This window comes from Phaseolus vulgaris, chromosome 2 (genome assembly GCF_000499845.2).
Source record: "Phaseolus vulgaris cultivar G19833 chromosome 2, P. vulgaris v2.0, whole genome shotgun sequence".
Classification (NCBI taxonomy): Eukaryota; Viridiplantae; Streptophyta; class Magnoliopsida; order Fabales; family Fabaceae; genus Phaseolus; species Phaseolus vulgaris.
In genome coordinates this window covers 2183256-2206720 of record NC_023758.2, presented here as the reverse complement: position 1 = coordinate 2206720, position 23465 = coordinate 2183256, and the positions used below count along the sequence as shown (strand labels likewise).

Here is a 23465-nt window from a genome sequence, read left to right as displayed (position 1 = left end):
AAAATAATGGATTTTATAAATTTGATGGAAACTTTTTAAATAGGACCTGGTCGTTGGGTGGCGCTATTTTGCAGTTCATTACTGTTGGATATCCATTTTACAGTTACGAGTTGTTCTTGCTACCATTCTAGCCTTTTCTGAACCCGATCAAGGTCTGCATCCTCTTCTCCATTCGGTATTCTAAACTCTACAGGTAAGGATGAAATCGTAGGTGGAACCGTGTCCATGGAGTGGACAACATTGCAGCATCTTGATCTGCGCCATGTTGGGCTTGGCGTGAGACCTCTGCAGCCACATGCTGCTACCTTCCATCCTCATCAGGCACTCGTTGCCGTCGCCATCGGAACCTTCATAGTTGGTGAGTACCTCACTGTATTGTCACTCTCTCTTGGGATATTATTAGATTTGGGAAACGAATACACGATGCGTCTGTATCATTACTTATAACATGTGAGAAGCAATGCAACAAGGCAAAGTATGAACCATTATTTTGATGGAAGAATTGGTTAGCTCATTCATAACTAAACTTAAAACAATGATACATTTAAAGTCTTTGTTCACTAATAATAAGTAAAAAGCCCGTCTAAAATAAGAAAATCCTAACTAAATAACTCTGTAAACCACCATAGCGTAATGCCTGCTAAACATTGCTTAACTTATCTTGAAGCTTTCATTTCCAAAGGAATGTACTGATAAAAGCAGCCCTCATTGTTGATCCATTATATCCGAGTTTTCATGCACCTAGCCTTTGGAGCTCTCTTGGGGGTGGTATCCAAACAAATGTTGGAGCTTATGTGTTTTGTTTAGTTTTGGTTTGGATTTTCTACTAATTTTTGGTAAAATGAGGAATTGGGTACTGGAAAACTTATGAAGTGTATTTGCTTCATGTTTTTACGTTTTTAAGTATTCACATGTTTGTTCTCTTGTTTTTGTTGGTTTGTTGTCTTGTGCCAACTTGTTAATCTTTACATTTTGTATATGGATTGTGTCATCTCAAATGCTCTCTTTTATTTAACTGATAAAAAAATTTAACTTGATGCACTTGGGAATCAACCGTTTGGGTAGATCTGCCAATTTTTTTTGCTGCATTATTTTCTTTTTGACATATTTTTGGCAAATGTGTTCCTACTTAGTCTGTTTCCATGTCTGCAGAATTTGATGCATTAACAGGAAGCAAGATTTCTACTCTTAACATTGGTGCTCCAGTTGTCCGAATGTTATACAATCCAACAAGAGGGCATACTGTGATTGCAGTTCTCCAGGTTGGACCTACCGGACTTCCATTATGTGCAATTTTCTTTTGTAGTTTAAGGTAATACCTTCTTTAGTATTCAAAATGCAAGTATTTGAGGAGATATTGATTGGAAACTGGATGAAGAAATGATGTTAGGAAATCGGTGAAAGTGGTTTGACATAAGAAGAGTACTGGAAGTACTAGTGAGGAGAGTAAATTGCATGGATTTTAGTTTTACGAAAAAGGGAAGTGGGAGACCAAAGTAAGGCAATGAAGGAAATTGTTCAGAGGGATCTCATGATGAACACATCTATGAGGATTTGGTCTTACTTGAGCTCAATGACATTGTGTGATCAAATGTCTCCAATTTATGACACTGTGGTAACATTTGTTTTTCTAATGCTTCAGTTCCCAGAACTTGTGAAACTTCTTCTCCCATTAAGTATGGACTGTGGAAGGGAAAAATATTACTAATATTATACTTATGGTTAATATGTTATAGCCTATCGAGTTCTTCTCCTAACAGTTGATAAATTTTCAGAAATGTGTTTTTGTATTTTTGGCTAGATATGAAAAAAAAATTGCAAATCAGGTCCTCATTGGTATATTTAAGATAAGGGGGATGATACTTTAACACCCATCAAATTAAAAACACTAAACATCCCTAAATAATATTATTTGTTTTATTTTTTAATTTAAAATTCTAACATATATTACTAAAGTGGATTGTGAAGTGAATGTAATTTTTCGAGAGTGTCAAAGAAACATTTTCCTTAGAATAATGAGGAGAAGATTCTAGGATGTAGCTGCATTTACATGGTTAAGATCAGTTCAGAAAAAAAAAACAATTTTAGGAAAAATACTGGAAATTATATACGTGTGGAATATTTAGCAATAAAATGGACATAAAGGATTTATGACATAAGATTTGGACTGCAATTTGGTTGAATTTCCTCCTTTTATCCTTCAAAATAAGAAAAAAATGTGCTTGTTAAGAAAGTCTTGCTGTAGTAAATATTTCTTCTGATTTTAGGGTAACTGAGTTAGGCATGTTGAGAGGTTTCACGTACTCGAATTGTTTGGGAAGATAATTTACTAATTCATTTTTCTATTTAAATTATACCTTGATATTTGGTTAGGATGTCATTCTCCCTTTTTTGAGTCTCTTTTATGCAAAGGTATTTCTTATGAGCTTGGTGTATTATCTATCTAATAATTTTATTTTGATGTTATCATTAGTTAATGAGGAGAGATCATATTATACCGATGTAACTTATTTCAATCACTACACCATCAATAACTTTAGATAAAAATTGATTTTTTGTCTGTTCAATTAATTATAATTTTATATCATCTTGATTGTTTATGTCAAATTTTTTCAATATTGAACAAGAAGAAAAAAGTAACTATATAATTCATATTTTAGTATATTTTTAAAGACCAAATAATCTTTGATCTTTTATACTTATGTAAAATTTGATCTATATGAATGAAGTATCAAATAATTTTGGATTAAAATAAAATTTTGTATACATGATCTTCGTGAAAGGAACTTTAAATCCAAAGGTTTTTTGTGAATGTAATGTTCCCAAGTCCTGTTTTTATTGGTTTATGTTTTGAGTTGTGACAGCAAAGATCTTCTATACTGAATACAACTGTTGCTTTTCCATCCGCAGGATTGTACAATACGATCTTGTGATTTTGACTTAGAGCAAACATGTGTATTGCATTCAGCAGAGAAGAAGAGTGAGCAAATTTCTTCTGAGGCAGAAGTTCATCTGGCATTGACCTCACGCCTACCTATTGTGTTTTTTGGATTCCATAGACGGATGAGTGTGACAGGTTGGATGTCTGGTTTTTCACATGTGAAGTTAGATGTGTTATTGTCTCCAATTTGACTACTAATATTAATATCTTTGGTCTATATTTGTTTTTGTATGAATGAAGTTGTTGGAACTGTTGAAGGCGGAAGAGCACCCACAAAAATCAAGACAGACTTGAAGAAGCCTATTGTGAATCTTGCTTGTCATCCTCGCCTTCCCGTTCTGGTATTTATTTAATATATTTGTTTGTAATCACTTTTAGCAGGTTCCTGCTATGCATATTTGTGTTGCAATAAAGACTTAGTTTCAGGTCTCTCCTCTAATGATACTTCAGCTCTGTCCTTTTGACTCCGTTGCTTTTCTGTCCTAGTACGTAGCTTATGCAGAAGGTTTGATTCGAGCATATAACATTCACACCTATGCTGTTCATTACACACTTCAAAGTGAGATGACTCCCGACACATTCTATTCTTGATGAGATGGTTTATATTTTCTTGTGAGTCATATCCTTATACTGTTATTTATATTTTGTTTCCTATTCAGTTGACAATACTATAAAGCTTAATGGTGCCGGTGCTTTTGCATTTCACCCAACTCTAGAATGGATATTTATTGGTGATCGACGTGGTACTCTATTGGCATGGGATGTATCAACTGAGAGACCTAGTATGATTGGATTGTGAGTAACTGTGGCTATGGCTGAGATTTCCCTTTTCTGTAACTTAGAGACCTTGTATCGTGGTTATGTATTTTGAATTTGTTGTTTTCTTGCAGTCAATTGTTGGAATACTCATGTTGAGGCTTGTTTGTGTTGGGTTCTGATGGTTATATTATTTCATTTTCAGAACTCAAGTTGGATCACAACCAATAACATCAGTTGCTTGGCTAACCACTTTGAACTTACTTGTAACCCTATCAAGGGATGGACTGCAAGTTTGGAAAACACGGGCTATAGTTAATCTTAACACACCTCCTACGCCAGCAAGTTTTTTTGAGCCTGCTGGTTAGCTAACTTTGACTCTACTCTAAATTTTCTGTTGGTTTTTGACAGTTTGTTTCTCTTGTATAGAATGCTTTAGAATATAGAAAGATAGAGAGAAGGATAATTCCAGCAATCATCTTGCTTCACTCTTTTATTCATTTCACTAAACATTGTTGGCTAATACTTTTGACATTCGATACAGCAATTGAAGCACTTGATATCCCTCGCATCCTTTCTCAAAAGGGTGGAGAAGCTGTGTATCCCTTACCACGAATTAAAGCTTTAGAATTTCATCCAAAATCTAATTTAGCAGCACTCGTATTTGCAGTTACGTGAAACCTTCCATTATTTATACCTTTGCCTGTGAATATTGGATTTATGAATTTGTTGTTTATTTTAATAGAATGTAACAAGTGGAGAAACTTCGAGAAATAAGACCACATACAATAGAGAAAGGAGAAAGAAACTTTATTCAGTTTTGCAAAGTGCACGGGGATCATCAGGTGATTGATTTTTATTTAGCTAGAATCTAAAGATCCTTTAGTATGTAAGATATTTTCTATTTCAATTAACATCTGCCAATTTGTGCTTCTATTTTCCATCATTCCATCGATATCAGTCTCGGATAGCGATGTGTAGTGAGTGACCAACCTGAAAGAAAACTATATTAAGATAGTTCACAGTGTCATGGTCTCTATTCTAAAATCTTAAGTGTGCTTAAATAGTTTATGTTTTAGTGGCCTAGCTATTGTGATTATCACCTTTGGTCTCAGATTTTAATCTAGTTATTTTTGGTTGCCTAAAATTTTCTATCCTTTACACTATGGTCCTTATATCCTAATTCCATTTGATGGAGTTAGTTAATGTGACAGAATGGCATCACAATGAGAGTGTAAATGCAATATACAAACTAAAACACAAAATGTTTGTACTTCTATAACCTAAAAAGGTACATTTACTGTATTGACAAAATTGTCATTATCACGATGCTTGTGTGTGAATTTTTTGACATCAATGAACAACAAAAGAAATGTCTTTTCACTTTGAACAAACTTGAAATACTGAACGAAATCGAGATGGAAGGAGAAAATTTGAAATAACCAATTAGAAATTAGGAGATTAAAATCTTAAAATCACAATAGTCTAGAAATTAAAAACATTTTCTGTTCTCTAAGGGAATTCATGCAAGGAGTAACACACCACATCCTCTTTGGTTTCCACGGCCTCCCCTTCTATAAGTAGATATCATTGTCGAAGATTCAACAGACTCAGGAGTACCTGAACTTTTTTTTAGAGAAGGATTATGAAGAAGCCTTGCCGTTAAAACTTTCCATTGAAGGAATCTCTTCACTAGTAAGAATTTGGCCACGAACGTGATCAAAGTCTTGATTCAAACAACGAAGAACCAGTATCATCTATAATTTGCTAAGTTTCTTCTTCACCTTTTCTAATGAGTTAGCCTCTACGAACATTTAAGTTCTAATACAACTGATTGGGGTTGAGCAATGTATGATATGATATCATGATCAATTTGTTTAAGAGAGACCAACTTTTTTTGTAGAGTCATACTATGTTGAATTTTTTTTTTATCAGCCATACTATCGTTGAATGTTATTAGCAAAAACACTTTGAACCCTCCTCTAAAATGAGCAACATGTCTTGAAGGTTTTGAGAGTCTCCAATATATTTGGTTCCATTGACTGCCACATGCACACAATTGGAAGTCAAGTTTCTTTCATTATTCCTCAATAGACACTTGGTTTAAATTCTATTTCAAGATTATCATGGTATCTTTGACTTAGGAGACACAACTCTACAGAGGCAGCCTGTGACAAATAATTCTTACCGTTTATTTCCGAAAATTGAAAAAATTGGGTCTGCAGATGTCATTTGCAGAAACAAGAGGATAGTTTTCAACAAGACAACTCTTGGACCTTGTGAGTGTGAGACTTGAGAAGGTAAATCAAATTTGAGGTTTTCTGAAAATTCACTGAAAAGTGGTGGTTGGAGGTGGAAAGTGGTAGTAGGTGGTGCTTGTTGACAACAATTGGCAACTGCGAATAGTATTAGTTAGCAACAATGGAAATGAGATCAGAGTGATTGAACCTGCTCTGAAATCAACTTAAATATTTGATTAAAGGAAGAATGCTTGAGTGAGTATTTAACTTAGCAACAATAGTATATGTATAGATTGCATAAAAGAGTACAAGAGAAGATTGACATGATAGGTTTAGACTAGGAGAACCTACTCCCACACTGGCTTTTTAGAATGCGTAAAATAGCAGATTTTACATGACTTTTTGTTAGGAGAAAAAATAGGATAGGACTTGGAAGGTATATTATAGGGAAAATGTAAGGAATAAATGGAAAGGTAGCGGTTAATGATTTATAAAGTAGCGGTTAGTGGTTTGTAAGATAGCGGTTAGTGCCCTTAGCCTCTCTTGAAAGATGTACCTTTCATGAAAAAGACCGTCATATGTAGATGAGAAGAAGGTAAAACAAGAATCAAAGAGAAGAAGAGGAGGCTAACTCGTGCAAAAATGCAACATAGGTGGGAAAAGAGAAGAGAGAATTGGGCCCTAAGATTTGTACCAGCTGTAGATACCTTGAAAGAATTTAGAAAACCTTGCAATTGAATTCTCTAAGAATAAGAAGCTGAAATTTGTTGAAGTAAAAATTGACTACTCAGTTGTAGGTTTTCCATGCAGATATACAGTGACTAACTAAAAGTATTGGTCCTAACAAGTAAAGGCTCAAATCACTCATTGAGTTGAGAAAGAAAAGCAATACAACAATTATCCCACGCAAAAATTCTTTTAAGTTTATGTACTCTGAGAGTCTTTAATTGGAGTTTTGGACAAAATTGTTATTTTGATCTATCTTTTTATTTTCTTAACATACTCTTTATTTTGTGCGTATTTTGATACTTATTACTGCGTAATGTTGAGTCTTTTCACTTCATTGCCTATATTAGTGTCATTCATGTCATATTTGCAAGATAATTGTTGTTTTAATGATGAAGATCTTTAATGAGATCTATGCTAAAGATAAAGATGCTATGCAGCATCTATTATAAAAGAAAAGTTATCAACCTTGGGTTCATCTGGAGTGTTAGCAGACCATCAGCTACAAGCTCAATTACAAGAACATCATTTGAAAGGGTGAGTTCAAATCTACAACTGAGTAGAGGAAAATTTAACTAGTATTTTATGGAAAACTGGTGGTTAGAAACCGTTGTAAATTATGCTGTTCTAATTCAAAATCTCTCTATTTTTTGTGCTTGGAGTTTTTAGTCTTGAATCTTGACTAGGTACTACTATATTATATTTTGAATTATGAAATTACACTCAATATTTATACTTGCATATTAAGTAGCAGAGAGAAAATGAGAGGAATCATATTAGTATTTTAAAAAATTGAATTAATTGATTACAACAGGTAAGAGATCAATTATATGTAGATGTACAACACCAAGAGACTAGCTGACTAATATATTGTAACCAAGAGTTAGTTATAGAGTACATTTGTCACAAATAGGATAACAATAGTCATACAAAAATCTGTTTACAAAGTAAACTTTGCTCTTATATTAATACCCTCCCCAAGCTCATGAATAGAATAAGCTAGAGACTCAACTACTCCAATGTTGGTCTTTAAGAGCAACAAACCAAGTTGGAGTTAGATCATTGATCAAATATCGGCAAATTAATAAGAACGAAGGATATGCACAACTTGCAGTTGTTGTTAATTACTCTTTAGCAGAAAAAAAGGAAATCCAATTGCATGTGCTTGGTGTGGCCATGAAGAATAAGATTGTAAGCAAGAGAGACACATTGCTCATAGCGTCATAGACTCATTGATCTTTTTGTGATCAATTTACCCTCATAAGACACATTTATATGTTTTCGGTGCAAATTTGACAAGGCCTAAGGTAAGGTAAAGTTATGAAGAAAGTAGGTGGAACTAAAGACACAAGGAGGAAACATAAAGATGTGAATGGGGAAAAGGACAGAATATTCCTGAGGCAATCCATCATAGAAAGCCAAAGTCATGAAAAAAGTACTATGATTCTCCAATTCCTTCCTGACCTCGGTGGGGATAAAAGTAGCTGGTGGCAGGAGATCATTGAATTCATGGAGAGCTGCATGAACTCGCCCAATATAAGCAACCATAGGGCCATGAAGGCATTGTGGGGCTAAAAGAGTCATTAGATCTTTATATATGCATATAGTTGTGCCACACTCCAAACTAATTTACAAATTTCATATGAAAGAAAAACAGGGTATTATATACCAAGTTACATGAGATAAAATAGAGGCGCATTGAGCGTAAAACTGTGTTAGAATACACCACAGAAGCATGATTATATGGCCTTATTGCATTCATTAGACATGATTAGAGGATGTTTTATTTCCCTTGAAAGAGATATTCATATCAAAATATTGTAATTTGATTCTCAACCGTTGTCTTTATCCAGAAACACTCACAGCCAATGGTAGAGTGATTTGACCAAGTACTGTTACTAAGTACAGCATACGTTAAGCTTTAGCAGCTTTTAGCTAAGTAGGATGCATGACCTGTTTGATAGGTTTAGGTTCCATGAGTGAGTAGTAAAAGGAGATGGAGACAGGGTTTTACTATACCGTGTTTATCTTGAATTTGTCATAATTCACTTGTAGGAGGAGAAGGACTGGAATGAGAAAGGGAGGGAGACAAATGTGGAATAAGGTGAGAACATGGTGAAGAACAAGACATAAAAACAGTTATAGAGGTAGTAGACAATGAGATTGGGGATGAAGTGATCTGAGGGACCTAAAGGGCGAAATGTTGAATTATAAAATGTATAGAAAGAGAGCAAATTGAGGAGAGGAGGGAGATTGGTTGGGAAAGAGATTTGAATACCGAAATCAAAGCTTTTCAAAGATGACATCATTAGATATATAAACTATACTGTCTAAGTATATAGATATTGAAAATGCTTTTATACTATTGTTATTATGAGATGGAGATGATGTTGTGCAGTCGATTTTTTCCTGCTACAATTCTAATGGTCATAGATAATCTACTGCATGATAATAAACTTATTTTGAGAAAACATTTTCTGAGATTAATCTTAAATTAAGCAATTTGAAGCTTGTAATGTTCAAATATCTTTGGTACTCATTACTTTTGACTATTTTATCCTGCAGTTTGTTATCCAGTACGTGTAATTATTTCCACTTCATAATTATCCTATTCCCTTGTTAATTGTCTACTCTCTTCCTTGCAGCCACAATCATCTTACAATACTAGACATTGCAAGGAAGGCTTTTCTTTACAGTGTATATTTCTTTCTTGTATTTTCTTTTACCTAAAAGGATGAATGATGCAATGGCTTAGATGTGACTCTAATGCTTGACCACCAATTTGGATGGATCAAATTTCCTTATAGCCCTAAGTTTAATCTCCTTAGAATATTTTATAATCTTCTCACTCTTGACCCATATTCTGTACTTCTACATTTTTCTTATAGCATTTTATGGAAGGCAATACAAAAGTTGCTCCAATATCTCGCTTGCCTCTCATCACTGTTCTAGATACCAAGCATCACTTGAAGGACATTCCAGTTATACAGGCAAGATTCCTTTAACATTTGAGTTTGAGATTGGTTTGTTTTCCTAGTACATTTTTATTCAATCATCTGATACCTTTTATGCATTACCAGCCATTTCATTTGGAGCTAAATTTCTTCAATAAAGAGAATCGAGTTCTTCACTATCCTGTCAGGGCTTTTTATGTGGATGGACCTAATCTTATGGCATATAATATATTATCTGGATCTGAGGGTATCTACAAGAAGCTTTATAATTCGGTAATGTAGAGACTATAAAGAGTAGTAAGTTAAACAAATATAATATTGTCTTTTTTCTATAGAATTTATCATTTGCTTAATATTGACGAAATTTCAAGAGAAAGAAAATGATATTTCTTATTATTGATTGACCACAATTGCATTAGAGAGTTGTATTGGTAGAGTTTTCTAGGAGAGATCCTAATCACCTTGAGTATAAAATAAATATAAGGATAAGATAGGTCGTAAATTAAGGGATCATTAGAGATTATGTTCAAAACTTGATCCAAGCAATCATAAGATAAGGTGTGCCACTTGCTGTGAAGTAGAAAGAAATGGCTTGCAAATTTGGTTGTCCAGCAAATTCTTCCTCTAGAATATTGTTTTATGTTGTATGATTTCTTTCAAAATGAACATACACTAGCCTATTAACAAATTAGGCAAACCTCATACCAAGCTCTAGATAATTGTTTCATTTCTAAAGACTGCATACTTCTTTTATTAAGACGAGTGTTAGGAATACACTCTTTAAAACACTCTTATTGGTTAAAATTTGCTGAAAGCTACAACATCATGGGAGATGTTCATTAAATAATATGTGATGAAAACCTGGAGATGCATTCATGTTGTAATGATCAATCTAAATTGGTAGCTAATGACAAAAGAACTCTAACACTAAGTCAGCTTTTCCAAGTATTCTTCTCTACGGCTATCATCTTTTCCAAGACATATTCCATCCATTCAAGAACTCTGAAACTTGTATACCTTTTGGAATTTATGTTTTTTGTGAATTTTTTATTTACAAGCCTTAAAGGAAGGGGATAAGTTTTCAAGTGACAAAATTTGAAATAGGATGTTTTGTACATGATCTTATACCCTTTCTGTTGGCAATATGTTAGAGACTCCATATTAACTAACGACAAGCCCAAAGTAATGAATATAATTGGAGGAATCCTCATTTTAGTAGTTGATTTTGTGGGATTGATTAGGCTTAAACTAAATTATAAAATGATATAGAATCAATCAATTGTTGTTGGACCAATTGGGTCATTTGCAATTCATCATTGGATCATCCGGAGAGGATGAGTTAGAAATTCCACATCAATTAGTGATATGATCAGAGTACTCTATACAAGTGAATTGCTATCCTATTATGACTTGCACAAGGACAATATGTGGATAATTAGCTAAGAACAATTTGTCATGTGGTCAGTAACTCCAACATCTAAGGGTTTTAGAATTTTGTGTTGTACTAAAAAACAGTAGAAAACGAAATCCCATTTTGGCACTAACAGACATTTGAGTTGAAAAGAACTTCTACAAGTGTTCTAATTGTTCCTTAATGAAAGGAAGAGACTTTCCCTTCTACTCCATATTTTCTCCATTTGAGGCTTCAAATCACCCTTCTCCATTCAGAAGTTGGATTATAATCTGTTAAATAAAATTCAAGAAAAGAGCATTGGCCACTAATGATGATGCAACTTTGTTGCTGACAGAATTCATGGAAGACATTATGGGAGAACATAGGAACGGAACGGAAGCTTTGATACCATTTAACTTTAGAAGAAAATGACATTTGTATTACTGATTGATCAAAATTACATGAGTTATTGAGGAAACTGGCTTTGGGAGATCTTAACCACTCTCATCAGAAAATAAATATAATGATCATAAGGAGAAAAATAAGGAAGAATAAGAAGAGATCAGATTTGAATAATCCAATCTTGATTGTAACTATCTAAATATTCTAAAACTCTTATTCGAAATTTTGAAATAAAAGCACATGCAGCTGTCGACAATTGACAAGTTATAACTATTTTTATTTTACAAGAGAAAACAATATTCAACCTTCTAATGTCAGCAACTTTGTATAGATTCCTCGGAGTGTGGAGTATCAAGCAAAATATTTGATTTACAGTATAAAACAACACCTATTTCTTGCGGTTTATGAATTTAGTGGTACTACAAATGAAGTCGTACTTTACCGGGAAAATACTGATGCAATGACATCAAGTAGTAAAAGCAGCACAGTGAAAGGTATTCTTTATATGAACTCCTTATTCCCGAGTTTGGCCATGCATTGTTGCTATAAATAATTCTAGTAATCGTCTACAGGTCGTGATGCAGCATTTATTGGTCTGAATGAAAATCAGTTTGCTATTCTTGATGATGACAAGACAGGGCTGGCAGTATATACACTACCAGGAGGAGCCTCACAAGAAACAAAGGACAATGATAAACTTTTTGAAGAAAATCAACCTACAGAAACTGAAGATGGTTCAATTCGTGGCCCAACGCCATTTATGTTTGAAACTGAAGTTGATCGTATCTATTCAACTCCTTTAGGTGCTTCAATACATACATATTTACTTGGTCACTGTTTGTTTTTGCTTACATTTGTACTGATGGGGCCCATTGATACTGGAGTAAATAAAATCAATCTTCCTCAAAATAAATTACTTCCTACAGGGTGTAATTCTCATAAAAACATTACAGACCTTTTGCACTCCATGAGTTTTCAAACAAATGGAAACATCTACCGTTCTCTGTAACTTTTTCTAATTGAACTTCTCTGATATTTACATTGTAAGTTTTAGATAATATCTACTATATTCAAAGGTTGTATTGGTCAATATAATTTTGTAGAAAAAATAACCAAGTTTAATAATATAAAGTTCTAACTAAACTTGCAACCTTTGATCCTTTCCCTTACACAGCAACACATTTTTTTTGCACCTGGCCATTATTTTACTAGCAGTATGAGTATTGATTTATTGTTTTGGTCACAGATTCAACTTTGATGTTTGCTTCTCACGGGAGCCAAATTGGACTAGTAAAGCTCATACAAGGGTATCGCCTTACCACTTCATCTTCCAATGGGCATTATATATCAACCAAGGGCGAGGGCAAAAAGTCAATCAAGTTGAAGAGAAATGAGATTGTACTTCAGGTATCATTCAATCGTGTGCTTATTTAATTATGACTAGAGTAGTGGTGCACACCTTCTCCCTGTAATTAAGTAGGTAAAAAAAAACAGGGATGAGTGAGTAAAAAAAAGGTGGAGACTCAAATGGAAGTGTGGTTATTTAATTCCTTCTTTTTTTGGAGAAAAAAATATCAACCATAAATTTTAAAGAATAATTATTTGATATAAAGAGAGAAGACAAAATTGGAAAAGAAAATAATAAACTGAAAATAAGTTGTGTATTGATACAATTGAAGATTATCTTAGAAAGTGAACTTTAAACCGCATACCTCATCATGGAATTGGACATCTTGAACGTAAGACTGTGTATTTGTGGATAGATCATGACAGCAGTTAGATAGAAGATGATAAGATAGATCTAACAAATCTTGTTAGCACATGCTCTAATACTACTTTTAACTTAACGTCTTGAAACTAGCTTGTAAGGTTATAATTTGATTATATCTTTAGTTCATGTAAAATCTCCAACTGATAACTTGTAATTGTGTGTTATACACACACTGTTCACATTTTTTATTGTGTTAAGTCACTTGCATGTAAGTTTATTTAGCCAATTGTTCCCTTGTAATATGGGTATAACCGAAGGCCTTTCTTAGCATCCACAAAGAAAAACTAAGGCTTATAGACATGCCTCTCCTTTGGTAAAAGTCATTATTACTCATTAGTTTAGGTTCCTTGTTTGTAGAAATAATATTGAATGACTTTATATGGTTCTTCTTGGTAACAAATACATGTTTTTTTTTCTTCTCAAAATGGGCAGGTTTACTGGCAAGAGACTCTCAGGGGACACGTTGCAGGAATTTTAACAACACATCGAGTACTTATTGTTTCAGCAGCACTTGACATACTTGCAGGCACTTCGACAAATTTTGACAATGGGCTTCCTTCAATATCCTTAGATTATTGTTTTTCTATTAATATAAAGGAACCATTTATTCCTATTAATTTTTTCCTATTAATCATACACTTGATTGATCAGGTAGCAAATATGGGAGATGAGGAGGTGAACATAATCTCTACACTCACTTTTACTTAAAGCTATTACTTCGGTTGAAAACCATTCTCACTCAATTCTCTATAACCACCTTCCCATTTTCCACACCTCCTTAGCCAAGAGGGCCATTAATTTCATATTTTAGTTGGATATATTTTTCATTTTAAGGCCTTAACTGATGTCTACTTTAGATCAATCTTATGGATAGGACCTGCCTTTCTTTTTTCTACTGCCACTGCCATTAGTATACTCGGCTGGGATGGAAAAGTAAGGACTATCTTGTCAGTCAGTGTGCCTAATGCAGGTAAATTATCTAACTGCATGTTGGATATCACAATATCTTAGCCATCTGTGTTAAGGGTTCTATTTTCGAAACAATTTTTTTACTTGAGATACGAGGAAAAGATGAATATTTTTCCCCCACTATTGTGTACAAGGCTGAATACAGATATGTACTAAGTGAGTCTTAGTTCTAACCTAGTATTTACATGAATGGAGAATCTTGATATCATAGTTTCAGGAAATAAAATGGAAACTAATTACAGAGAAACAAATTTGTACAAATAAAAACAGAAACGGGGAAAGCTTAAGGATTAATCAATACGTGCTTTTACTTCTTGTACAACAATGATATTGCAGCTCTTTACTTTCGACAGCTGTAGACTCGAACTAACTGTCGGTTATTTGGAGTGCAGTATATAGTATATAAACACCTCTTGTATAATTGTTTCAGTTGGGTTGAATGATATTTTCGGAGTAGAAATTTTCTCTCAACTATTCTCTAAATCTAACAAATGCTAATGGCATATTTGTTGTCACAGAAAAGTGCCACAGGGACCTCATACTTTAAGATCAAGAATGGTTTCCATCCACAATAACTCATAAACCCCTTAGGATATGGCCCGAGATTCTTCCTTGAACACTTGATCTTTTTACTACATTTTACTTCTAGCACTTTCAAGAACATATATATCCTGAAGTGGGTCTTTTTTCTGGAGTCATAGTCTGCATCTCAAGACAAAAATATATATTGACTAATTAATTCTGACTTTGTATTTACATAAGAAAATTTGTCTATCACAATTAAAGGGAAACTCACTACAGGGAAACAAATCTGTACAAGTAAAAACAGAAAAGGGGAAATTAAAAACTAATTAACTTGTGCTCTTAAGATTTTTTTTTCTGTGTATTGTCCTACTAATATGTTTTTATAAATTCCTTATGCAGTCTTGATTGGTGCTCTGAATGATCGATTATTGCTTGCTAGCCCTACAGAAATAAATCCCAAACAGAGGAGGGGGTTTCAGGTCAAAAGTTGTCTTGTTGGTCTTCTTGAGCCTCTTCTTATTGGATTTGCCACAATGCAACAAAGTTTTGAGCAGAAGCTTGACCTATCAGAAATACTCTACCAAATAACATCAAGGTGTCTTTTGCTATCAGAAAAATCTCACATTTCTTTATTTATGTTAAAGCTTTGTAACAGCTGACACGGTGTCTTTGTAAATTCTTATTTGAATGAAGGTTTGACAGCTTGCGCATAACACCTAGGTCTCTGGACATCCTTGCTAGAGGTTCTCCAGTTTGTGGAGACTTAGCTGTGTCATTATCTCAATCAGGTCCACATTTCACCCAAGTAAGTGCTAAAATTCTCCGTCTCAGCATTTAGTTTTGATCAATTTGATCTTCTAAGGATGTTTAGTTTTAACATCAGGTGATGCGGGGTGTCTATGCTGTGAAAGCTCTTCGTTTTTCCACTGCTTTGTCTGTTCTAAAAGACGAATTTCTGCGCTCAAGAGACTATCCACAATGTCCTCCTACATCTCATTTATTTCATAGGTTCAGACAGTTGGGTTATTCCTGTATCAGGTTGGTAACAGTTACTATGAAACTTCATTGAACTTATGATGTTGCCATTGTGTCTAATGGAACTGTTGAAATATGATGATTGCGTGTTCCCTCATTATTGATTTTCGTTAATGTACTTGTTATATTGATAATGTTTTACTCTCTTATCCCAGCCAATGGCTAAGTTATTATGTATCTAAAATTCTATATTATATATGAAAACTGTAGATTTTTTTATTAACCTTTTTAGTGGATGTTTCAATTGATTGACTATACTCATTTGTATCTGGTGATGTTGACTATACCCAAAGAAAGCATTAGTGTGATTTAAAAGTTTGTTTACTTCTGTAATTTAATATCACTTGCAGGTTCGGTCAGTTTGATAGTGCAAAAGAAACCTTTGAAGTTACTGCAGATTACGAAAGCTTGCTTGATCTATTTATATGCCACCTTAATCCTAGTGCCATGAGGCGTCTTGCTCAGAAATTAGAAGAAGAAGCTCTTGACTCAGAATTGAGGCGATATAGTGAAAGGATTTTACGGATTCGATCTAGTGGATGGACTCAAGGAATATTTGCCAACTTCGCTGCAGAAAGTATGGTTCCTAAAGGACCTGAATGGGGTGGTGGAAACTGGGAAATCAAAACCCCTACTAATGCAAAGGATATACCTCACTGGGAGCTTGCTGCAGAGGTAACGCCATATATGAAGACTGATGATGGTGCAATTCCATCCATTATTATAGATCATATAGGTGTCTATTTAGGCTTAATTAAAGGAAGAGGCAATGTTGTTGAGGTCATGGAAGATAGTTTGGTTAAATCCTTCATCCCTGCATCTAACGATTTTAAAGCAACTGGTCTTGAAGTATCTTCACTTAAACCCATATCTAATGCAGGGGTTGGTAATTCGCAAGGTGTTCCATTAATGGGTCTGGCAAGTCTTAACAAAAAGCCTGCGAGTTCCTCAAGTGATGAACAGGCTAAAGCAGAAGAAGAATTTAAGAAATCCATGTATGGAGCTGCTGCTTCTGATAGCAGCAGTGATGAGGAAGGAGTATCAAAAACCAAAAAAATACGTGTTAGAATACGAGACAAGCCAGTTACCTCTTCTATTGTGGATGTTAATAAGATTAAAGAAGCCACTAGTAAATTTAAACTAAGTGAAGGGTTAACTCCGACAAGGAGCATGTCATTTACTAGTGGATCCCAAGATCTTGGCCTATCTCAGCCACCTGCAGCTACTGGAGTGGTTGCTCATACTGTTTCAAGTCCAGGTGACCTGTTTGGTACAAGTGCCTTGACTCAACCAAAATCAATTTCACAGCCAACTACTGGGGTTACAAATTCGGGAACTAAAGTAGGACCTATTCCAGAGGACTTCTTTCAGAATACAATTCCATCTCTTCAGGTTGCTGCTTCACTGGCTCCTGCTGGGAGTTATCTCTCTAGATTTACTGCAGGAGCTGAAAGTGGCAAAGCAACTCAAAACCAGGTTAGTGCTTCCGAATCTGATGTTAGTCTTCAAGGTGATGTTTCTCCTCAAGCTGTTCAACAACCTGTGTCTCCTATCGAGTCTGTAGGACTTCCTGACGGCGGTATCCCACCACAATCCTCAGATCAGGCTGCAGTCATGTCCCCATCACAGCTTCAGGCACCAATTTCTAGCCAACCTCTTGATCTTAGTATATTTGGAGTACCAAATACTTCTGATTCTGGAAAGCCTCCACAAGCTGTTTCTCCATCATCCTCTGTACGACCGGGACAGGTATAAATACATATGTGCATGCCAATTCATTTACACGTGGATAAGTAATGCTTTCTAAACATAGTATTAAAGATATGGGAATACAGAAACATAAATGCTCATTTTATGGTTTTTCCTTTAATCATTTTGTATATTAAATAGGCTTGTCAGGAAAAAAAAGTCTGATTGAACTGGTGTGCTTATAAACAGTGATTACTTCTAATAATGTCGCAGCCAAACAGTCAACTTTACTGAACGTAGTGAGTCACATAACTATGGTGTATTTTAGGAAGAAAGGCAAGGACAGCAGGGAATTAGAAGGATGTTGGGATAATGGATGACATAAGAGGGGATAAATTTGGAAGAGTGTATTGTAACAACTGCACAGATTGCAGGTGGGAAAGTGACCCGATTCTGTTAGCCCTTGAAAAGTCTAAGAACCTCTGTCATTTTTCTTATGTTTGAGTCTTTATCTTTGATATTTAATTTTATACAAATCCTAATATGACACTAATACCAGAAGCTGAAGGACCTTGTGGAAATTCCTTCAATAAAAACTGTGTTGTAGCTCCTGTTTCCTATTTCATAGTTTGTATTATTTTTCGGTTCCCAGTCTTATGGCTCCTATGACAGGTTCCCCGAGAAGCTGCTGCTGCTGTATGTTTCAAGACTGGACTTGCTCACCTTGAGCTAAATCATCTTTCAGATGCTTTGTCTTGCTTTGATGAAGCTTTTCTTGCGTTAGCTAAAGAACAATCTCGTGGAAGTGATATAAAATCTCAAGCAACAATCTGTGCTCAATACAAGATAACAGTCACTCTGCTTCAGGTACTACTACTATGCTTCAATTGCTAATGGCATGGATAGAATGGACTCTGACCAACAAGTAAATTAGGTAGTTGAACTTCTGTTTCTCTTGGTCATAATGCAGCGTTGTCGTAAATCTGTAGTTACAGATTTTCCATACTCTGAATATTTGTTGCGTAGCTAAATAACCAGTGGCAGCTCTCTTGAAACTGTATTTATTGTTGCATTGAAATTCTTTATTTCTTTATTACTTTAAATTTGTCTTCTTGACTGCAGGAAATTGTACGTTTGCAAAGAGTTCATGGTCCAAGTGCAATTAGCGCAAAAGATGAGATGGCTAGACTTTCACGCCATCTAGGCTCATTGCCTCTGCTCGCAAAGCACAGAATAAATTGCATTCGAACTGCCATAAAACGAAATATAGAGGTGCAAAATTATGCATATTCGAAGCAAATGTTAGAACTACTATTTTCTAAAGCACCTCCAAGCAAGCAGGAGGAATTTAGGAGCCTTATTGACTTGTGTGTTCAGAGGGGTTTGACTAACAAGTCCATTAATCCGTTGGAAGATCCATCACAATTTTGTGCTGCCACATTAAGCAGGTTGTCGACCATTGGATACGATGTCTGTGATCTCTGTGGATCTAAATTTTCAGCTGTCACAGCACCTGGATGCATCATCTGTGGAATGGGCATCATCAAGAGATCAGATGCAGTCGCAGGACCAGTTCCTTCTCCTTTTGGTTGAGTCGCTAAGATTTATTTGCTTGTACCATGTGTTTCCTTGCGATGATGTTGTATAGAGAGAAGCAACTCCATTGTATGGATCTAGGAAAACTATAATTTCTACATTTTTGGCACACGGCTTTTCAGTTTTCCCTTTGTTTTTTCAATTTCCCTCAAGGGGACGCTTTCTATGTAATTACATAATGTTGTTTTCCAATAATTTTGTTACATATATTGACCATTTATGAAGATAGAAACACAATTCATTTGCACCAGCTGTGCAAAGGGCTGTCTTCCTCTTCCTTCAAGCCATTCAACTGCTTCATTTCTCAGTTAAATGGGTAGTTGGAGGCCTACCCAATACAACAAAGACTCCAAGTCCTTTACAAAGTCAAATAAATACCAGTAGTGATTTTGGGATTATCAATTTGTTTGTCTTTGTATTGCCAACTGCTGCCTGTAAGTAATCCTTCTTTGATGCTTCTAACTCATTGTCAACTTGCAAAGCTGTATATAACCATCATATAATAAAAAACATATGCGTTCCATCAATTCAACAAATCAGGCAGATACATAAAAAAGATTTTATCCACGTCAAGAAAGAAATTTAGCATGTAACATTTAAGGGTTTAGGGTTTAGAGTCTAGTGTCAAGCTTTTAATTTTGCATTATAAAATGATCTCGTTAATCTCCTAGCTTATCCATGCATGTTTGTTCAGTTCCTATCCCAGATATGAGATTTTTTCTGAAAAAAAAAATTCAATTTTGATTCAAGTAAAATTGTTTTCAAATTGAATGACAGCTTTGGTTTGGTCATAAATTGTCAGACAAATAATTGATCACAAACCAAGTTACAGTTAAGGAAAGCATAAGTCAGTGTCCACGTAACAACAGTATTGTCTAATTTGAGAAACAGATACCGCAGGTGAAGACCAGCTTCCACAGGAAAGTGCAAATGTAACCAAAAGCTCTGACCATTCCAAGCCAAACATGCTTCGCACTTTCATGTCATCATTTTTCGCAGCTTTTGAGCAAGTCGTTCGCAGGAAGGCAAAGAAGAAAATCGATGGAAGAATTGTAATCTACTAAGCATTTTTTTTTTATCAGCAAAGAATGAAATTAAATTAAGAGAGATACAAAAGGATATCCCAACCCTTTTACATAAACCAAACCACATTGAGAATCTCCAAGAATAAAGAGATGAACAAACACTACTCCAGAAGTAATAGGTAGATAATGTTTGCTGCATAAGCTAGACATCCTATTCTAACTAGCACCGTTCTCGTATTGGAATGCTATAAGCATTGTAATCTACTAAGCATGATAAAGAGAGTAGACCATGTACTTACAAACATCAGGTGATAAGGAAGTCTCAAGATGAAGTGCTCTATTGTGATTACATTTAGCAGCTGCCCCCACTTTTATTGTTGCCTTGCCTGACACAGCACAAGCATTGCCAAGTTTTAGCCATATCAGTCTTTATTTAGAGTTTCATTTTGACAGGATACTAAATGCTTAATATTGTTGTAGTGTGTGTATGTGGGCGTTCGTGTACACGTTAGTTCAATCTGCCATAAAATACCTAGAATAGTGATTTGATGTTTTTATTTCATTTTCCTTTCTCATTAGTATTTTCTTAAATTCTAGCAGCACAAACAAGTCATTAGAAGTTCAGATAAAAAAGTGTACAGAGAAAATCACTCATTTCAGCATGGGATGGCAGCACGGATTGATTGAGAAGGACCAAGCAACGAGCAATGTTTCTGGTTCTTTGAATACTTGTTCTTAAAAGACAGATATAGAGAATATTGTACCTTCTGCATTAGCGCCACAATCATTTAAGGATTCTCAATGCCTAAAATATACACCCAAATAATTGTGTTGTGGCTACCCTCAACATGTTAGGCAAACTAAGATGATATCAAATTCAAATCAAATCCTCAAACAAAGGCCCAACTCTTCGGTCTTAAGTTGTAGTGATAAGTAGAAAGTCAGTGACAGAAAGGTATCTTACCTTGTAAATATGTTTGTTAGGTTAGATAGACACCCACAGTATCAACCATCGGCTTAATTACCGGTAAAAACTTACTTTAATCTATGGATCTGAAACACTACACTTCCTCTTCGATTGAGATCGACATTGGAAGCTTTAATCTCACACAAACTATTGTATCTACCAATATCCCTCACTTTGGATTCTGAACAGATACCGTAGGGATCACACGACTGATCCTTTTCCTTTCTGCAAGCAGATGTAGAACTGGAAGTTATTTTTTATTCCCCTAATTTGTCATTGAATGTGCCTATTATCATAAATATTCTACAGAAGCACTTGACAATATCCTCTGACTCCTTAACATCTAATGAACTTGAGGAACTCAGAGCTCTTTCTTGATCTACAAATATCCTCTCCATCTGAACAAGTAAAACAGACGAACAGCAATAATTGGACACCGTTGCATGCTTGTAACTTCAAGTGATCTACACACATATCAGCTAATTCTTGTTCGATCAGAGACTTCTTCGGTGTGGTAATGAATTTGGCCATTTTATTTTCCAGTGATTGCTTATCCTTCAGAGAGCTATAAAACAGTGGTTTCTCTTTCGCCACCCCTCTTCTGGGATTGATGATAGCGACTCTTGTTTTATTGGCAATTGTTTGCTGTTCACTAGCTTGCCAGAGTAATCAGTGACAATGTCAGATAACAATTTTCTACTGTAATCACTTTTAGCAAGAGAAAGCTGAGGCCTGGCCTAGGTAGTTGAATTAAGCTCACTTTGGGAAAAAGATTTTGATGGAGTTCTGGTCCATTGAGTCCCTCAAATTCTCTGCATTCCAGTTAGAGGAAATGTAGACAGCTTCCTGATATAGAGCTAACCTGAAATTCACAGCCCGTTCTTCTAGTCTAACCACCTCCTCCTCCAATACTGCTACCTCAGCCACAAGCTCTAGTATCTAAAATTCCATGTATAAAATAAGTAAATAAATAAAAGTTTATTACAATTGAGTACAATCGATAGATGACTTCATCTGAGGTTTTCCTAAATTAATCGCTTAAAACACTTCAATCTGTGAAAAAGAAAAACATGCTTCATTCGTTGCCCACTTCTGGGTTCCACCTATGCACACAAGGAAAAGGTGAAAACAGGAACTAACATGTGGGGGGAGATAAGGAGGAAGGCGAGGAAGGGATCCCAGAGGTCTTGTAAACGCTCTTTCTAACGCTCTGTGAACATTCTCTTCGTGTCTAAGCTTTCTCTTCAACTCGTCAACCTGCATAGTTTTAACACATAACCACACCATCAAAGGGGTTGTAGAAAAAACAATTGGGGAATTAAAGCATAAAAGGAATATGAATATCATTCACATACATCTTGTATCAAACCCATTTTCCTTTCTCTATTGGACCTACGCCCATTTTTTATGGTTGTCTCCATTGCCACCATTTTCTTACTCCCTCGAGTTTCCATCTTATCCTGCCTTGCACATTCAATGATACATCAAATCTGTTATGCAAACTGTATGCAGGAAAAAAGAAAAGGAAGAAAAGGACGAGGCTTTAAGCTCGTTGCCTCATCCACGGACCAATGTAAATGTTCCAGTTGTTCCAAACACCAACTTCATATGAAAACCAAATCTGATCTGATTTGGTTAATGATATTTTTTGCTACCATTCAACATTCATATTGCAAACAAATAAACGTGGTTGACAGACATGGAAGAGAGAGAGAATCTTTGTGGACTGTGTTACATGTCACAGACTGTGACATGTAACTAAATACATTTATGTTGGAATTTAGATATGAGCTTCATGCGAAATTGGAAATTTATGTTTTATATGTAGTAGTATTTATTAGATTCTGTCCAATTAAAGATGCTTCTAGAGAATAAAAAGTGGAGTCACTGTTGCTATCTGAGCTTCATCTTCAATGTATCTGGGTTTTTCAGATGTTTTGTTACTAAATAGGAAATTTTAATTTGCTCCTTTGAAGTGGTCATGGACATTTTCATGCATTCCTAAACATACCCAATGGATGTGATTGTTGTCTGCAAATCCTTCGTTCTCTTATTCCTAATCTGATATGTGAAAATGAAATTTGCCACCCCACATCATAACACTAAAGCACTAAGCACGTGTTTAAAAATGCCTCTCATTATATTTGGAGTTTTCCACAAAACTTTTTTTCCATGGAAGCTAAACTAAGTTATTATCATCTCTGTACCTTACCATTTTGTCCGACAGTTCGCATTTTAATTCCTCTCCGTTCTTTTTTGCAGAAATCTGGAAGCATTTTTTGAAAGCTCACCAGTTATGATCAGAATGCACAGGAAATGTGAAGATTTGAGGGAAGAAAAGCAAAAAATATTCAACGACTTGTATATCTGTGCTAACCAATTTGATGCAGCATAAATGTGGTTGAAGTTTTAATTTGCTATGTTTAATACAAGAGCAAGGTGAAATGTTAAAATTATACTGTACCAGACATATAAG

The 23465-nt window shown here is 35.0% G+C and overlaps 2 protein-coding genes across 3 annotated transcripts; one reads left to right on the top strand and one right to left on the bottom strand.

The window, feature by feature from the left end:
* Window positions 1-48: 48 nt before the first annotated feature.
* LOC137810128 (uncharacterized) lies at window positions 49-19395 on the top strand. 2 transcript variants are annotated; one of them, XR_011080837.1, is made up of 25 exons: window positions 49-358; window positions 1153-1262; window positions 2911-3076; window positions 3182-3282; window positions 3428-3500; window positions 3601-3736; window positions 3903-4060; window positions 4242-4366; window positions 4443-4542; window positions 7104-7200; window positions 9309-9360; window positions 9552-9653; window positions 9744-9890; window positions 11744-11906; window positions 11985-12215; window positions 12659-12819; window positions 13616-13744; window positions 14036-14153; window positions 15077-15272; window positions 15371-15482; window positions 15561-15715; window positions 16063-17188; window positions 17277-17461; window positions 18074-18268; window positions 18524-19244. XR_011080837.1 is itself a non-coding variant. In XM_068611264.1 (24 exons), the coding sequence occupies exons 1-24, from the start codon at window positions 226-228 to the stop codon at window positions 18992-18994; spliced, it is 4830 nt and encodes a 1609-aa protein (XP_068467365.1). In that variant the 5' UTR covers window positions 49-225; the 3' UTR covers window positions 18995-19395. The 2 variants fall into 2 exon arrangements, 1 of the variants encoding a protein (XP_068467365.1); XM_068611264.1 differs by having other exon boundaries at window positions 16063-17461; window positions 18524-19395.
* LOC137810130 (uncharacterized) lies at window positions 18657-22956 on the bottom strand. The gene is made up of 3 exons (XM_068611266.1): window positions 22345-22956; window positions 22130-22246; window positions 18657-21928 (listed from the first exon to the last, which is right to left on the bottom strand). The coding sequence occupies exons 1-3, from the start codon at window positions 22441-22443 to the stop codon at window positions 21746-21748; spliced, it is 399 nt and encodes a 132-aa protein (XP_068467367.1). The 5' UTR covers window positions 22444-22956; the 3' UTR covers window positions 18657-21745.
* Between the last annotated feature and the right edge of the window lie 509 nt (window positions 22957-23465).

Bases quoted from the DNA above. Each gene is read 5' to 3' on its own strand.
- LOC137810130 (XM_068611266.1), bottom strand. From the start codon at position 22,443: ATGGAAACTCGAGGGAGTAAGAAAATGGTGGCAATGGAGACAACCATA. The intron at 22,247-22,344 runs GTATGTGAATGA...AAAACTATGCAG, and splicing joins AAATGGGTTTGATACAAGAT to GTTGACGAGTTGAAGAGAAA. The intron at 21,929-22,129 runs GTTAGTTCCTGT...ATGGAATTTTAG, and splicing joins CTCCTTATCTCCCCCCACAT to ATACTAGAGCTTGTGGCTGA.
- LOC137810128 (XM_068611264.1), top strand. From the start codon at position 226: ATGGAGTGGACAACATTGCAGCATCTTGATCTGCGCCATGTTGGGCTT. The intron at 9,891-11,743 runs GTAATGTAGAGA...AACTTTGTATAG, and splicing joins ACAAGAAGCTTTATAATTCG to ATTCCTCGGAGTGTGGAGTA. The intron at 15,483-15,560 runs GTAAGTGCTAAA...TTTTAACATCAG, and splicing joins CAGGTCCACATTTCACCCAA to GTGATGCGGGGTGTCTATGC.